Raw genomic sequence first — 17,483 nt, 5'->3', positions numbered from 1 at the left:
ATCGAACATTTCTCTTTCGCTTTTGGTCATATTTGAGAGAACCAATTCATTTCTGGCACCGTTAGTATACCTTTGGAAAAATCAGGCAAAATCAAAAGGGTTGTTAACACTGATAATATTTTCCCCTGAGAGCAAAAGCGATCATATGGTGATAGGTGCATGCCCCCGTTTGAACTTGGACGAATTTCAGACATGTCCACATACGCGTAGAGATGGGAGCAGAAAAGAGGGTAAGCACCACAATTTTACTGAAAGAACATTGGTTATGTGAAAGTGCCTTCGACCTGCCGTATAATTATATTGAGTAAAGTGCGAAGAAGGATGATGTGAAAACGCTCCCAAGTCATATCCAATACGTCAAAAAACCCATCCGAATCGCACACTGAATTGTAAAAACGCTGCAATTGGAGACGGAAAGAAGAGTGTATGATGTATTGAGGATAACTTTAATGGTGCGCTATGAGTGTGTGTGGCAGAGGCGATGGCGCCGCTTGCTTTCTAATGGTAAACGATATCAGAATATTCGAGATTTTGTTTCATGAAGTTCTTACAACATTATTGATATTATTCCTACAAAATCGTTCAATGTCTCATCCAGATCAAATGTTGGCCTATTCTATATTGATGAAAAACAAAATCGTTCTATAGGTGATGTGTGTGTTTTCTTCTTTTTTTTTCTGCGAAGAAAAAAAAAGAAAGAACACAATTTTCATTTTTGCTGTTTCTCTTCTTTTTCGTCATCTCCGTCGTCATTCTCTACCTCAACGTTTTTTACTCTTTTTTTCCCTGTCTTTCCTCTTCATTCCTCTTTTCTTCTTTGTCTTCTTCCGCTTCCTATTTTTCTTCTACTTCTTCTTCTTCTTCTTCTTCTTCTTCTTCTTCCTTCTTCTTCCTTCTTCTTCTTGATCTTTATCTTTGTCTTTTGTAGTCTACTTCTTTATCTTCTTGTCCCCCTACTTTTTCTATACAGTATTTTGGAGTGGAGGGACCTTGTATTAGTGTGCCAAAATGCATGTGTGAGCCGCGCCTCGAGCAAAACTTAAACTGATTTCTGTATACAAAAGAGTGTTCGATGTAAAAGGGGGAAAAAGTTCTCCTTGTTCTTTAGCAATGATAACCCAAACCAGCTGTTTTTAAAACGCCTTACTGTTCAGAGAAGAAGATGCTAATATAGGAAGCTACAAACAGATGCGACTAGGGGGGGGGGGGCGGGAGGAACAAACATCTGTAATTGTTGTGGTTTCTTACTGTTATATCAGGTATTGTCTTCTTCCAGATGATAGTGGAAAGGGGATGTAGGAGATAACTGTTCATTAATTGAATTTCATTGCTGCGTTCAATTACGTAATACGAGATAACTTAATATTACAAAATATATATATAACAAGATTTTCAGACATTAACAAATTACATGTACTTTTAAACACATGATGAAAATATACACATGGGAAATTAAAAAATTTACGATCAACAGAATTTGTGAACGTAAGGGATTGCCACCATGAGCTAGTTCATTTAAGTCAATGGCGGCCTCAAGGTAGAAAAGGCGACATAATTTAAAGGTTATTATTTTGTGGCAACATAAATTTCAAATTCTGAATGATTTCTCGCCTCGAGTAATACACATGAAGAGTGAAGAAACATGCACATCGGATTCTTTTTGCTTTGCCCTTAATTTTTAATCCCGATATCCAAAATATGGTTTGAAAAATGCCTACCATGGGGAAAGGGGTATCATACACAGTGCGGCATGGCTTCGTTTCAATGTCATGGGCAATCATTTGCAAGGTCCATTAATCTTGTTACATTATGCATAGGCTTATTGTAATATGTTTCTTTCTTGTTTGTGCAAATATAGTCATTTTCTCTCTTGATTTAGAGTGGAATTATCAACAAAATAATCAAGAAAAAGTGAATAATGTTATTTTGTCATTCTTTTCAGACTTCCGAGATCGTGACAAACCAGCGTGGCACCGGACATCAAAGATAAGGGTGAGTCCTCATAAAACTTCATGATCAACTTTGATATTAACACTCTGCTGGGTTCCCTTTAAATCTATTTTAGTGAGAAAAACAAGCAGGGAGGATAATTTACCCGCTACCTATGTAGCACATAAATCAAGACAGACAGGCCATGCATATTAACGCAAATGAGATGGTCTGGGACGAGGAAGGGAAAGGAAGGGAACAAGATAAATGCTATCTAGGGGTTGGAGAAAATCACTTGAATACTGCCAGAGACAAACAGGTTACCCATGCATATATATCTTTTAAGTTGAATAAACATATATGCATTTTATGAGAGTTTAAGAGCATTTTGATGGTGTTTAACTTGTTAAATACTTGCTCACTTAAAGGAATAGCTCATTGTACTCTCGTTTCCCTTGGTTTTAATTTTGTTTGTGCGTGTGTGCGTGTGTGTGTGCGTGATGTGAAGGGGTTGTTAATTCATTTAATCTTTTGTTGATAATATAGTAAATTAGAATCCCCTAAAACATCGTGTTCTTTGGACCAGCAAAATATATGAAATTAAAAAATTTGTTTATGTTTTCCTTGTAATTTCTATTATTATGATAGAGAAAGCGAGCGGAGAGAATTGAACTGCCCCAACAATACATCAAAGCTGCCTTAGTTTTCGACGAAACCTTTGTAAGTAACACTTGTCCATTTTGAAGAAATGTTCAAGTGGTATAGTATTTTATTATCAGTCGGAGTTAAATTGGAGGGCAATATAATGTCCACTGCTAACGAGACCTGTCAGAATTGATTTGTTTTTATTTAATGAAAATCATACTAAAGCTGTCAAGCCACATTTACCTCAACGAAAACAACAAACATCGCAGACTGGGGTCCTAATTGTCAGGAATAAGATAATGGTTAGAGCATTTTCTAAAACAAGAAATTAAAAGATATGAAGTCTCTGCATAGAGTTTCTAATCAGCGGAAGAGCGATCAGCGCAGCTCAACAGTCCTTTTGAAGTAATACGGAACGTATCTTGTTATAAACGAGGGACATGCATTGTCCTTCAAAAGCGGCCCTCTCCTTGACTGGTTATTGAAATTGCAAAACTAAACGGTATGAACCCCTCGATAGACAAGCAGTGCTGTTACTAGAACTTCAGATTTAGGTTAGCTATTCGTATCTTAGAGTATCTTTTTAGTATTTGTAGTTAATTTCTAGTTTTGTTTAGAATTGTACAACAGCAAATATATAAGATAAAATTATAATCAAATTAATCAAATTCCGTCTTATGCATGTTATGTGTTTTTGTAATAATTGAGCAACAAATTTCCTCTTGGATTTTGCTCATCAGTAAAAAAAAAATGTTAATGCTAATAAACAATTATTTTAGCTGCCAAATTCTGGATTCGATATCTCACTAACAATTGTCTACAGTGTACAATTAAACAAAACCCTATCGTATACCCAATAGAAATCATGTCGGGAATACATAATACGCCACTGTAATGTCGCTATTGGAATAAGTTGATTTATGGAAAGGTTTACAATCTTGCTATATAGGAGGAGCTAACATCTCTGTACTCTACTCGGCATAGACGGGAGAAAGCACCTTCACTCGACCGGTACACTAGTCGTAATGAAGTTGAACGATGTATTCAATATTACAAATCTGGGGGAATAGCAAGGTGATGGGGTGATTTATCAAGTATTTACAATTTTTGACAGGGTCTTCTTAAGAGGAAAATGTCATAGAATGCAAATACATCTCAGAAACTGGGAAATCGGGCCCAGGAGGTTTCAGGGTCTCAGAAATAGATGCCAGGCATGAAATATGAGATGAATATAAAATAAGCCAGAAGTGACGTACGTGTCTAAGTGAGAAAGGGTCTCCTCATTTAAAGAGAAGGTCGAGTTCTGGGAAGAGGTGAAAATAGTAAGTGAGCGTTTTCATCGGTATTATGCAAGTGTGGAACATCAGAGAAAAAATGTTCCCTGAAAAGCATGGCTCTTCAAATGCCTTCATATTCTAAATATGACATGTAACTGCTTAAAAATGAGGACCACATTTTTATGCCACATGTTAGTGTATTCCTATATTAATCTTTCTGTGTACAGTACTTGTTACTTTTACCAAGACTTTGCCAAATATTTTATCATTTTGATGATTCCAGAACCTTGCAGCACACACCAATACTTATATGCTAGAAGATCAATCTTCTTTCACCATGCAATCGCATGACCAGAATTCAACTTTATCTTTAAACCTAGCAGGAATAGTTTGACCTGGTTTGAGACAGAGTTGAGGACTGGTAGGGTTTTTTTATTAATATACACTATACGAACGTCAAAATTCATCTGCCACTTTGATCATAATTTGTTAACCGCGTCATAGATATTGCATGAAATGTTTCATTTATTTAATTTGCACCAAATCCCACCTTATCTTTTTATCTTGCAATAGTTTTCATGCATTTAAAACTATATTTATGGACATCATCATACTATACTTTGAGATTTTTGATGCATTTTGCTGTTGTAATCAAAGATAGATTTGAGATAGAAAGGCAGTTGTACGAGAAAGATATACATGTATTGAATGTGCACGGTTGAATAAAATACTATTTTAGAAAGTATTCAAATTCTGTCCGTGTACCCAATTTAATTTACAGTTCGTTACATAGCCTTTCCTGCTAATGACGATAGATTGGAAATATACGTGAGAAATAGAGAGAGAGAGGGGGGGGGGGGGAAGAGGGAGAGGGAGGGGGTTGGGAGGGGATGGATGTGGTAGAGAGTAGAGAGATCGAAAGAGATGAATGGTTAGATATGGGAGAAAAGAGTATACAATAAGGGAAGATGAGAGGGAGAGAGCGAGCGAAAGGTGGAGAAAGAGAGGGAAAGAGAAAGAGAGAGAAGTGGGGGGGGGGGCGGGGGGGGGAGGACGGAGGACAAAATAACAAATATGATTATGTCGTGCTTTCCTTTCATCAATAATTTATGTGTCCTCTTTTATAGCACGCGCCTTTTAGTCTTGAAGACGAAACAATGCAAAGGTTTGCAGTTAATCTCACCAAGGAGGTGGATCAGGTATCTACATCGAATTTCGTTTTTGTTTCTCTCTATCTCTCCTTTGAATCAGATCATCCTTTATATCATCCCGGAATAAATCACATTTGCTACGAGCTAATTAGATATAATTTGCACTGATCTGTAGCGGTCTATGAATGATTAAAACAAAGACGGGTTCATCATCTTTATTGTCCATACTTTTAGCGATGGAAATTTGTGATATTTACATGATAGCTGTATACATGAACAGACATAGATATAAATTCATTAAAAAAGGCAAGTTTGAGTTGGAAAAAACCCAAACAAACATAAACATGCCATGCATCAAATCTAACACACATGTATATAAAGTAAAATGTATGCAAAGACGATAAGTTTTACAGGTATCAGTAATGTATTGTACTGTTATCACTATTAGTATAATTATCATTATTATTTGTATCATTATTATTATAATTATCATCATTATTATAAGTATCATTATTGTTATTCTTTTTGTCATTATTATCATCATCATCATAATCTTCATCATCGTCATTAACAACATTACTATCAAGTTCATCAATTGGTAATAGTAATAATTTCACCAAACTAATCTTAAGTGAGCACCAGAACCGTTTGTTCAAACAGTCATGTTATCAAATTAAATCTGCTAAATGATGTTTAATGATTGGAATGAAATGTTCAGGCCCTAAACCAGGCAAATAAATATATCATGAACGTCAGGTAAAAGTTTTCCTATTTTTACTTCACCCTACGCATATTTTGATTTTCAAAGACTCTGTTCTTTGCCTTTTTCTAGTCTCTTCAAGACAAACATGGGCAAGGAATATTCATTTGAGAGATTTCTGCCCCTCGCTTCCGTGGCTTTTAGATAATAAATCCAACCGAACCACGTCTTGCTTACTAAAAAATCCAATAACAAATAACGATTGATGTTCTTTGTCGTGTCTTCCAGACATTCAGGCAGCTTAATATCAGGGTTCTATCAGTTACCATGGAAACATGGACCTCGAAAGAGCACATGAATGTTTCATCTCCGCATCATCTTCTAGAAAGGTTCCGCGACTACGGCACTTCCCTACCAAAATATCATGATATTGCCTTTTTACTTGTGTAAGTGAACATTATCAGTCATATTTGCAAACGGCTCTCAAATAGCAATTTAATGTGTATTGATTTCTAATGCAACAGATGGATCTATTATTATATTATATATTATTTGAAAGCAGGTCGGGTTGTAGCATTTGCTCTTGGTCTGCCTCTTATCAGATATCTAGCAGATAGAATGAGATATATTTTCTCTTTGAAAACACACAGGAACATTGCATTCCGCCCTCCCGCCCCTCCCATTCCATTAAAAACCACGCGGTAAACGATTTAGCGTGATGCATTCTTATAGCAATACCATAATTAAAGATTTCTATACCCTGTGAATTTACTCATCAATTATACAGCTTGAAAAAATAAAGCATACAATAAATTACAACCGAACCGAATGATTACCTTGAAAGAATAACCAGTGAAGTGTATAATTAGCATTCGATTAGTTTTGCAGGTGCAAATATTGATCAAGATATCAAAACAATATGTATACGTCAATAATTCTAATTATACCTATAAACGTATACATGAGTTTCGAAAGCGTTTTCATACAATTTTAAATGAGGCCTGTGATATAAAGTTTCTGTTTCCTTTTGGTTTAAAACCACGACTATGCGGTTCAATATAATTGACAAAATATTTAGTAATAGCTCGAGTGATATAATTTCCTTTTTTTCTTTCTAGAAACTAATAATACTTTCATAATTATAAAACGTTGTTGCCATCCTCAGAAAATTGGAAAGGATGTCAATATAAAATGCTTTTACTGTGTACAGGAATATTCTATATGTACCGCTATAACTATTATTTATTTCTATTGATATTTTGGTGCGTCTCTCTTTTCTCTTATTCTTTTTGCCTTTTCCATTCCTGGCTCCTTCCTCTCTCTCTCTCTATTGATTTCTCTTTCTATTTGTCTTATTTTTCCTTCTTTCTCCTCTCCCCCCCCCCTCTCTCTCTCTCTCTCTCTCTCCCTCTTCTCACTGTCTCTTCGTTTGTATCTTTCTCTGTCTGTCTCTCCTCTCTTTCTCTATTTTATCAACAGGTTTAATTCATCCGATATGGCAAAATCAATGACAAGTTTTGATTCAATTTGCCACCGCAATCCGCCGGCAGCCGGTGTTATTTGGGTAAGCGCTCTCCTAGTCCAAAAGTATAAAATGTCCTACTTCTTTTAAAAGTATGTGTTCTTAAATTTCTATCTTAAGGATTGGGTACGTTGATTATTCCTTTGCAGAAATGAACGGGAAAGCGTTGACATGGAATCAATTTCTTGCAGAATTAAACAGTTTTTTTTTTTTGTAATGCAAGTCGGTGTTGTTCCTCATTTCCTCTCCTAACGGCGATGGTAAGATCCGTTGCAATTATCATGTAGTAAAGATCGATACTTATGCACGAAAAGGCTGAGAGTAAGAGTAATGAGAAAGGGATATTACAATGAATTGCAATGAAACAGATTGTTAGCCTTCGTTATGAATTTTGTGAGTATTTCTATATGCTGGCGGAAAAAGATCCGCCCAAGAGAAAATGGCTGTCGACTCTGCGTCTGTTGACAAAGATGTACAGACCAAAATAGAATGACTTATAATCACTTTCTTTCACTATATATTCCCCTTTTTTCCCTGTACGTGACAGGTTTCAGATATTAAAAAGCCATCGAGGATCGCAACTTTGATATCAAGAGGAATAGCAACAAGCCTAGGACTATTAGAAGAAACAGGTGAGGATTGGTAAAAAGGAGAGTTCTGTATGCACTTTCGATTTGATACCCCTCCCCGGGATTGATTAAAATCAAAGCAAGTTTAAACGTATTACAAAAAACAACATCATCCTACTACTACTACTACTACTACTACTACTACTACTACTACTACTACTACTACTACTACTACTGCTGCTGCTGCTGCTGCTGCTGCTGCTGCAACTACTACTACTACTACTACTACTACTACTACTACTACTGCTGCTGCTGCTGCTGCTGCTGCAACTACTACTACTACTACTACTACTACTACTACTACTACTACTACTACTACTACAACTACTACTGCTACTAATACTACTTATGCCACTACTGCTACTTCTACTACTACTACTACTACTATTACTTCTACTACTACTTCTACTACTACTATACCACTACTACTACCACTACTACTACTACTACGACGACGGCGACGACTACTACTACTACTACTACTACTAATACTACTACTACTACTTAGTATACTACTACTACTTCTACTACTACTACTACTACTACTGCTTCTACTACTACTACTACTACTACTACTACTACTACTTCTACTACTACTACTACTACTACTACTTCTACTACTTACTACTAATACTATAAAGAGCATGTGACTGCAACTAACCTGTAACATATTTCAAAAGAGAAATCAAAGTTGTTCAAAGTTTTGTTTATTTTTTTGTCTAGATGCCTGTCAGTGTGAAAACCATAGTTGTCTCATGAACGTGTCTACAATTAGGTAAGAAAATACATACATAAAAGAGTTTGAACGTACATGTAACTGGAATAAACGAATTTAGAGTTTTTAAAAAAATGATGAATAGATTAAAAGGTAATACACACCATTGATATACATGGTTTAAGTCGAAGTATCAAATGAGGTTACATCTTAGATAAGCATGATTATGGAGGTATAGAGCCGGTCATCTTTCTTCAAAAAAATTTGGTTCCTTATAAAACTTGAGCGTACTATATAATAATACACAAATTCTTCATTTACAATATAAATATTCAACACTAACATCGATGATGCTTCACGAAAATTAATGCCCCAATCATTCCATATCATTTTATTTTAGTGGAAATCCCGGGTTCTCTGACTGTAGTGATCAAACATTCCAAGCTGCCTATAATAGAGGGAAATTTTGGTGTCTTGACACTCCACCAAGAAATATCGAGGTAAGAGAAAAGACAAGAGAGGGAAAGAGAAGAGGAAAGATAATTATGAAGGAGGGAGAGAGAGAGAGAGCGAGAGAGAGAGAGAGAGAGAGCGAGAGAGAGAGAGAGAGCGAGAGAGAGAGAGATACAGATATACAGAGAGCGAGAGAAAGAGAAAGAGAGAGAGAGAGAGAGAGAGAGAGAGAACAAATCAAATAGACAGAGAGGGGGAGATGGAAAGGGGAAATATTATGCAAGGGGAAGAAAAGGTTTTGTTTTTTCTTCATTCATGGTAGGCCTACCTACTATCATCGTCTCATCAGATGTGTCCCGAACTACCTGTTTGCCGACAAGAGGTTTATTCTTCGAAAATTTGTCGCAAGGTGGCGTAGTTCAAATGTAGCTATTCACACGATCAAACCTAGAGTGTTCTTGATATTAATAAAGTTTGGAGAGTTACATACCGAAATCAAGGATATGGCAAGTATCCTCTGCAATTTCTTCCACGGATACCATAGTATAGATAAGAAGAGTTGCAAGATTTATTGAGAGAGAATATTCATGCCTCATTCTCTCCCGATACCATTTTGTGCTGGGAAAGATATGAAACATAATTTTTTTCTTCAAGTTGCTTATATCCTCGCGAGTGAAATGAGTCGGGGTTTTTAGTCAAATGATCTAACATTTGAATACGGGACTAACACGATTTTCTTACCTTGATTTCGAGAGCTGATAGAAGCACCCCTGTGCGGCAATGGAATAGTCGAAACTGGAGAAGAATGTGACTGTGGAAATTATACGGTAAGAAAATATAACTATAAATAAGTTCATTTCATTTGCCTTTAAAATGAAAACTGTTAAATTGGAGATTTTACGATAATCTGTTAATAAATTGATGGTAATTTCAGTACCTATTGTATTGCCTATAGAAATCATATCGGATTACTAAATACGTCATTGTCATATTTGCACATTTCACCATATAGTCAAATGTGTATTAAAAGTTTCCTGGGTTGATCTTTTAAAAGTATTTGTGATCTAATATGTAGGATGGTGAGCTTGTTTTAAAAAGATAACGGTATCAAAAAGAATATTGTCCATTGAAATGTGCTTAAATTTGTTTAAGATTGTTAGAACAACACAACAGCAATATAAGAAGAGATTAAAGGTAATGCAAAGTTTTGGGAAATTTCGAAAATTGGATTGAGAGTAATTCTTTACAATTTTGATATATTTGGATGCCCCTGTGGACGTATTATAAGCACTAGAAAATTCAGCCCCTAAAACCCTTTTGCTTTCGAGAAATTGAATAATCAAAGATTTACCGGTGCTCCCGGTAAATTTCAAATATTTCAAAAAGCGCCTAAGGCCATTCCATGGTAGCTGCGACCATGAAAATCTCATAATATGTAGTTCTGATATATAATTTTCTAACGGTAATAACAAATCGGTCGATCCTTTAGTCAAGAAACATTGTTTTAGAGCTAAAGTAATATCAGTCTTGAGAGGGCGCTTTACAACATAAAGATTTTATTATCTACAATTTCATCACTTTAGACTCGATTTCAAACGCGACAACGATCATTGAATATTGTAAAATCGCATATGCTTCCAATAAGTTCATTTGAACCAAATTCATGACCCCATACCAAAACTTTGTAATACCTTTAAAGAGGAAGACATTTCTTGAAGGTATTGAACATTTTCACTAACTAGCGATTGTATTTCTTGAACCGTACTTTCTTTCAAAATTATCAAATAGTAGTTTAGGACATAGTTTTGTAGTCTTTATGGCAGATATAGCGTGAAGTGTGTATATTGGAAATGTAGTGAAAAGTGTTTTTACATAAATCCTTTTATCTGTTTTTTTAAGGCATGTTTGTCCTGCTGTCAAGCTTGTGTTCTAATAGAAGGCGCTGAGTGTGCAGGAGGAAGCTGTTGCAATAGACAATGTAAGGTAAGAATTTTTTAAAGTCCAGTTTTGAAATTCAGGCAGTAGTGATGATAGAAACGTTGGAGACCAAATGGATGCGCTAGAGCCCTTTGGTAAAGCATTAATCCTCATTACCAAGTCCCTCGTTCCCCTCATTGCTTACTTGTAAACATGCACATGCTTTCCTAGCAGTTAGGTAAAAAAAAAAACATCAAATCAAACCGTCAATACTGTTTTGTCTTAATAATCAAACCCAAAGCGTCTATATGATATTTTAAATTTCTTTTCCAGTGTGTTTTGTAAAATGCCAGTTCAACTCACATGGTGTTATGTATACCTGCAGATAAACATTAATCTACTTGTCTTGTTCCAAAATTTTCGTAGTTCCATAGAGGGTTGTCCCTTGTAGTCGCAATGAATCTAGAAATTTGTATTTTTTAATCAAGTCTTGGTATATCTATTCATTTTCTCTTCATATTTTTAGTTATTAATGGCTGGTTCCATCTGTAGAGAACGCCAAGGATCATGCGACATTCCAGAGTATTGCTCGGGTACATTCGGAAACGTAAGGCGGTTTAGCTTCTTAATTGATTATTTGCCTTGATTTGTCAAATTGTAACTTTCATTCGGATTCATTAGTGTTTATTGATTCTCATTTCATCATCCAGTATTTTAAACGCCAGATATTACTCCTTTGAAGATGAATATTCATATTCTCAATCAATTGTTATGCAAAAAAAAAAGGGAAAATCATTTGACACAAAGATTGTTCTCTGGCTGTTTCCAGCGCAGTCTTCAGCTGTTTGGCATAAATTATTATAAATACAGATGGAACGGTATTTGAAGTGATATCCATACTTTTTTTGCCAGCATGTTATTATAACTTTCATTCGAGGCGGTTATTTCCTAAAGATTTTTTTTTGTGCAAACAATAGTTCAAAGTGATTTTTAAGACAAAACACACCTTTAGGTATGCTTTCACAATGGTTTTACATGTAAGAGAAATAAAACCCATACATATTCACTGTATTCGTTTCATCTTTTTTATTTTTCTACCTCAAGTGCCCTAAAAACGTAGTGCTTCATGATGGAGCTCCTTGTAAGAAAAAGGTAAATATAATTTATTGATGTCATAATGCTAAAAATAAAATTAACAAAGTCTTGCGTCCAGTTCTTGTAAAACACAATACATAGAACTATCAAGAGCATAAAGATGCTAGCAAATGCCTAGAAAAAACGATAACTTGATCAAGTTACTTCTGGAAGTATGCAATTTGATGTTTTGTTGTAATTTGTTATATCACAAAACAATGCCGAATTGACGGAGAAATCTTATTTAATGACATTTTATCGTCAAACACTCTCAATTTTGTTGTAGGCTTGCAAGTATTAACAATATTTGTATTCTCCCTTGACTTTATTAAGACATAACACAAAATATAATAAAATTCCTTATTCGGAAATTTGCAATTAAATTCTGTACAAGCATGTACAAATATGAGTAAGAAAGAAAATACATTTCTAAGTTAAGAATACTTTCCTTCCCCCCCCCCCCATATGTATTAAATGAGGCATTAAATTTTGAATTTGCAAAGTTCCAACCCATATTCTTTCTTAAATTTCACACTCTCTACATCGCTGGTACTATTACGTATCAGATGTTATCGCGTCCATGTGTTTTTGCGGTATGTACGTGTATTGCACATTCTCGTGACTGACAGCCTGCGATATTTACTTTGTATGTACATACTCTTTAAACACAACAGCACGCACTGCATTTTCACTTTCTTTCTTAAGTATGCATTTTAATTTAAGAAAGTATTAAGTATCGAAGTGCGTCGTCATACTGGCCAAGTTGTCAAGGTTGCATTTCCAAACATTATTTTGTGCTAAACAATGGTGTGGTGATCACACCAGCCACAAACAGTGAATTTGCCCTGCTCCACTCTAGCCCGTTGCTTGAATGATTCTGCAGTGTTACCTCATGTACAGGCTCTGTCGTTTAGAACCAGTAACCTGGACAATAGGTGAATATGAAGTTAATAGCACATTGGTACGCTATAGATAGCATGGTGGGAGAAAAAAATATTAACTCATCTATCCTGATTAGAATTAGAGTCTCACTATTGCACGTTTCCATATCATTATCAAACTACCTATTTTATTCTTGACGAATATCAACTCAAGGCTATACACATTAGATGCTTTCATTTATATTCTCTTTCTGAATGGGTCCATTTAGACACATGAAACTTAAAAAGGTGTAGAGTAACTTCTATTCTGACATTAAAGTGAGATAAACGAGGGGTTGTATCGTAGCATATTTTTAATAATTATATTTAGAGCGAATATGATAATTCAAAATTGTTTTAAGGGAAAATATAGTTTTGAAGATTTTTTTAGTAAAGGGCAAATTGGAGGAGACCTCGCATGATACGTCACAGAGTTGCCAAGTTATGTTTGATTTATCGCACCTTCATAACTTTCTTACTGTTAATTGATTTTTGCTAAAACTTTCACTGACTTATTTCTCTCATTTTCTCCTATGAAAACCAACTTAAAGATAAACTTGAGTTCTGGTAAAAAAAAAAAAAATTAATTCTCACAGAATCAAACGAAACTTAACTGAATGTTCAAGATTACAAATAAATGACATGTGCCAAACAGTTTTGGAATAAAATGTATACTGGCCGAGAAATGAGCATAGAAAGACAACGAAATCAAGGTAGTACTAGCCCCGACACCATGTGTGTTGTCCCATATATAGCTTTCTGTGTACAGTGCTTGTTACTTTACCAAGACTCGGCCAAATGTATTATAATTTTGATGACTCCAGAACCTTGCAGAGCACACCAATACTTACATGCTACATGATCAACTGTTCATGATCCATTCCACACCTTTTCTTTCACAATGCAATCGCATGACCAGAACTGGAGTTTATCTTTAAGATCAGAGTGGACTTCCTCTTTCACCTCTTTATAGTGCATTTACTGATTTATCACAGGGAGTATATTATCTCCTTATTTTGTATTTCTTACCGAATCCCTTAGTTCATTCCTGAACCCAACACTCTACTACCTATCCGGCCATTAGCCTAAACCTAACCTAAAACCTAATTTGAAACTACTTCCCTGACCCTTACCTTAAAGTAATTTACCGGTGCTCCCGGTAAATTTTGATAACATTTTAAATAGCGCCTACGGCCGTATAATGGTAGCTGCGAACATGAAAATCTCAGACTATGTAGTTGTGATATATAATTTCTAAACGGGAATAGCTAATCGGTCAATTTTAGTCGAGAAACATTGTTTTACAGCTTAATTAATATCTTGACCTTGAGAGGGAGCTATACAACATAAAGAGTTAATTATTTACAATTCCATAACTTTAGACTCGAATTCAACCGCAACAACGATCACTGAATATTGTAGGATCACTTATGCTTCCAACATGTTCATTTCAACCAAATTCATAACCCCATACCAAAACTTTGTATTACCTTTAACCTAAACCCTCTATCTTAGACGGAAAACATCATGCATCATGGATAGGGGGAAATAGAGAGACTACCACCCCATCCCCGAGAAGCGCAAAATTACATTATTTTCATTCATTGTTTTTTTATGATTATGTTTACCAGGGGATGTGCAATGCTGGAGTTTGTCAAACAATGCAAGATCAATGCTCACATCTATGGGGTGAAGGTAAGTCATGACTTCCCTTACATGAAACATTATTTTGATTCTTTGATTTACCTCAATACTTATACCTCGATCACATCTATGTATTTCTTTGTATTTCGTCAATTGTCATATTTTATGTACATCAATTATGCTATATACTTTTATTGTTATTTGAATATTTCTATTTGTTTTGTCAATAAATGCAGAAATATCTGCTTACATAATTTTAGTAAAACTGAAAGATGCTATTTATTATGCTTGTGAAGTAGCATTTTTGTATTGATAATTACTAAACTAGTAGAAATATTGTGAATTGTGATATTACCATCATCTATTTTGTTTGATAATATTTCAGTATGACAAGATTCATGTTTTTTTTTCTTCAAAGATTTGTATATGCGACTTCCCCCTACAGTCATATAATTCTAGATCCGCAAATGATTAAGCGTTTTGTATTAAAATGATTATGATTAAACATGATATAATAAGCACTGCTTTGTGGAACCTGTGTGAATTGAAGTTTGAAGTTGAAGTTTATTTATTCAGCATTTTACATAAAGAACAGTTTATATTCTTTTTTTATTTTATTTATACAAGCGTATATAATATAAGAGTAGATTTCACACAAGAATTTTTTTTTTACAGATTTCAAATCAAGTATAATGTACGGAAAATTAATACGAAGATTTCGAAATATGTAGATATAACAGGCAAGGTAAAACAATGTAAAATTTGGGGAGCCTAAATAAAATGTATGTGAATAGGCTCCCGTACTGAGTAACACAATATAGTAGGTCTGAATTTTAAAGGTGTAATAGGAATCAAACACTTTAAACGAGTAATAATTATGTTCTTGTTTCCGAACTGGCCAATTCTTTATCAGTGCAACATTGATACATGGACACTATACGTTTACCGTTATCCAGGTAGCAGGCTAGCTGGGGATACATGCTTACCCAACGTTACGGCAGAAATGCTTGAAAGGACGCCTAATTACAGGTAATTAATTGTTATGTAACAAGTTAAAACATGTATTAGTATCCTAGAGTATTGAAAGAATAAGATATTCTTACAATTTCAGGAGGGATTTAGTTCTGATTTCAACCAATTCGGATAAAACTCCGCAATTTGTGTTTCAGAGGCATGACAGAAATAATTATATACCAGCATTCTTTAGCACAACCGGTGCCTCTGTTCCCAATTTAGTTCGTTTGATATTGACGCCAAGAATTTTTAAAAGAAAGAAGCAGTTATAAATCATAACAGCGGAAGAATATGGAGTTCATCACTTTCGTTCCATACAAACGAAAGTCTTCTAGGTAGTTTGCAGAGGCGGGATGGATTAATGGTATAGAGCAGTTGTCTCGAAATCCGAAGATCTCTGGTTCGAAACTAAGTCGGAGAGCAAGTGCCCTTTGGTAAGGCATTAATCCTTATCAAGCTCATCAAAGAGGACTTTTAGCCGTTGGTCCCCTGGTTTCCTACTAACAAGGACACACATGCTTTCTTAGAGATCAGGTAAAAGAAACAACCCAACCATTATTTGATAAGGTGTTCCTCTGTATTTTAATACGGATAAGTTCGAAAATTAGAAAATTAAAGCTACAATAGTAAAATACAAGTGACCATTGGAACGAGCAAAATCATTGCTTAATACAAATATTACATCTGATATAATAATTACACATGTGGGGCCTTTCAAACCATCTACGGCACCTAGTGGAAAGGTTAATGATCGTACCCATTCAATGATATATTCCATTGCGATGCAATCACTTTTCCGTATCCTATTTTTTCTTTATCCATCGAAAGGTGTTTCATATTTTCATAACTATTTCCTTTACTTGACGTGGATGAAGGAGCGCTTTATCAACGCTCTTTTCATTCAAATGCAGATCATGATACACTATAGTGACTAATTAGGAGCAATAGTTCAGCAAATTTCTGTCTTAACAATTTTACAATTCCACATGACATTGTATCTGATATAATTTGAAAGATTATTATCGCGAAATACGTGTCTATGATATTATTATCTAGATATCATTTGAAAACCTTAGTATTTTATAATGCAGTGTATATATAATATTAATCACTCTAGGGATACTAAATGCGGGCTTCTCTCGTGTGACGTCACTGATGTAGACATGACGTCATTACAAGCTCGTTCTCTCATGGAGTTGGCAAGCTGGGCTACAAACAATCTCCAATGCAAGTAAGTTCTTGAACAATATATTCATATCCCTCACAGGTAATTCCTTTTCAACCATGGATCAATGAAGATCATTCGACGTGTTCAAACATATTTTTACCAAAAGATCAAACCACTCTTTATCTCATTTATGACGTCAGAGAAAGATAGATTTTACTATTTTAACCTTACCATTTGCTTGAGAGATTACTTTTTTTGTGCATCCAGCCAGTTGACTTGCAGAAATAAGTGTCCAGGATTCTGTATTTCTTTCAATGTGCGAATTTTACTTTGAAACATGCATTTTAACCTTTTCTTTTTTTTTCAAAGGTGAGCGATGTTATTCATTGTTATTTCCTGCCAGTGGAAGCCAAATTTCTGTGTTTTTTAACGTGGACAATAAAATTTGAATCGTGAATCTTGATTTATGCAAGACTTTATCCATTCCCATAGGGTCTCACTTTACCACAAAGGAAGCGTTTCCTTCGGGGATGAGGCATGTGCCCCTTAGGAAAACGAACTACTACAGTTACCTCAAGTACAGAAGCTTTTCAAGGCAATACAAACTATGCGAGCGTGTGTTCGCGTGCGTTGGTGAGCGTATGGCCATCAATGTGTGGACGGAT

General features: G+C 35.1%; 1 protein-coding gene across 1 annotated transcript; it reads left to right on the top strand.

Annotated features, from left to right (window-relative positions):
* The first annotated feature begins 1,946 nt into the window (after window positions 1-1,946).
* Window positions 1,947-16,885, top strand: LOC100892132 (disintegrin and metalloproteinase domain-containing protein 23). Its single transcript, XM_030980368.1, has 15 exons — window positions 1,947-1,992; window positions 2,578-2,649; window positions 4,979-5,050; window positions 5,991-6,148; window positions 7,182-7,266; window positions 7,772-7,856; window positions 8,577-8,628; window positions 8,969-9,068; window positions 9,777-9,848; window positions 10,921-11,004; window positions 11,465-11,545; window positions 12,043-12,090; window positions 14,624-14,687; window positions 15,593-15,665; window positions 16,768-16,885. Exons 3-15 carry the CDS (start codon window positions 5,009-5,011, stop codon window positions 16,883-16,885), a joined length of 1,062 nt encoding a protein of 353 aa, XP_030836228.1. The 5' UTR covers window positions 1,947-1,992; window positions 2,578-2,649; window positions 4,979-5,008.
* Window positions 16,886-17,483: the final 598 nt, after the last annotated feature.

This window comes from Strongylocentrotus purpuratus, unplaced genomic scaffold, assembly GCF_000002235.5.
Source record: "Strongylocentrotus purpuratus isolate Spur 01 unplaced genomic scaffold, Spur_5.0 spur5_contig_819, whole genome shotgun sequence".
Lineage (NCBI taxonomy): Eukaryota > Metazoa > Echinodermata > Echinoidea > Camarodonta > Strongylocentrotidae > Strongylocentrotus > Strongylocentrotus purpuratus.
The sequence above is the reverse complement of the archived record's forward strand: the minus strand, read 5'-3'. Positions and strand labels throughout refer to the sequence as shown.

Bases quoted from the DNA above. Each gene is read 5' to 3' on its own strand.
- LOC100892132 (XM_030980368.1), top strand. From the start codon at position 5,009: ATGCAAAGGTTTGCAGTTAATCTCACCAAGGAGGTGGATCAG. The intron at 12,091-14,623 runs GTAAATATAATT...TATGTTTACCAG, and splicing joins GAGCTCCTTGTAAGAAAAAG to GGGATGTGCAATGCTGGAGT. The intron at 14,688-15,592 runs GTAAGTCATGAC...ACCGTTATCCAG, and splicing joins CTCACATCTATGGGGTGAAG to GTAGCAGGCTAGCTGGGGAT.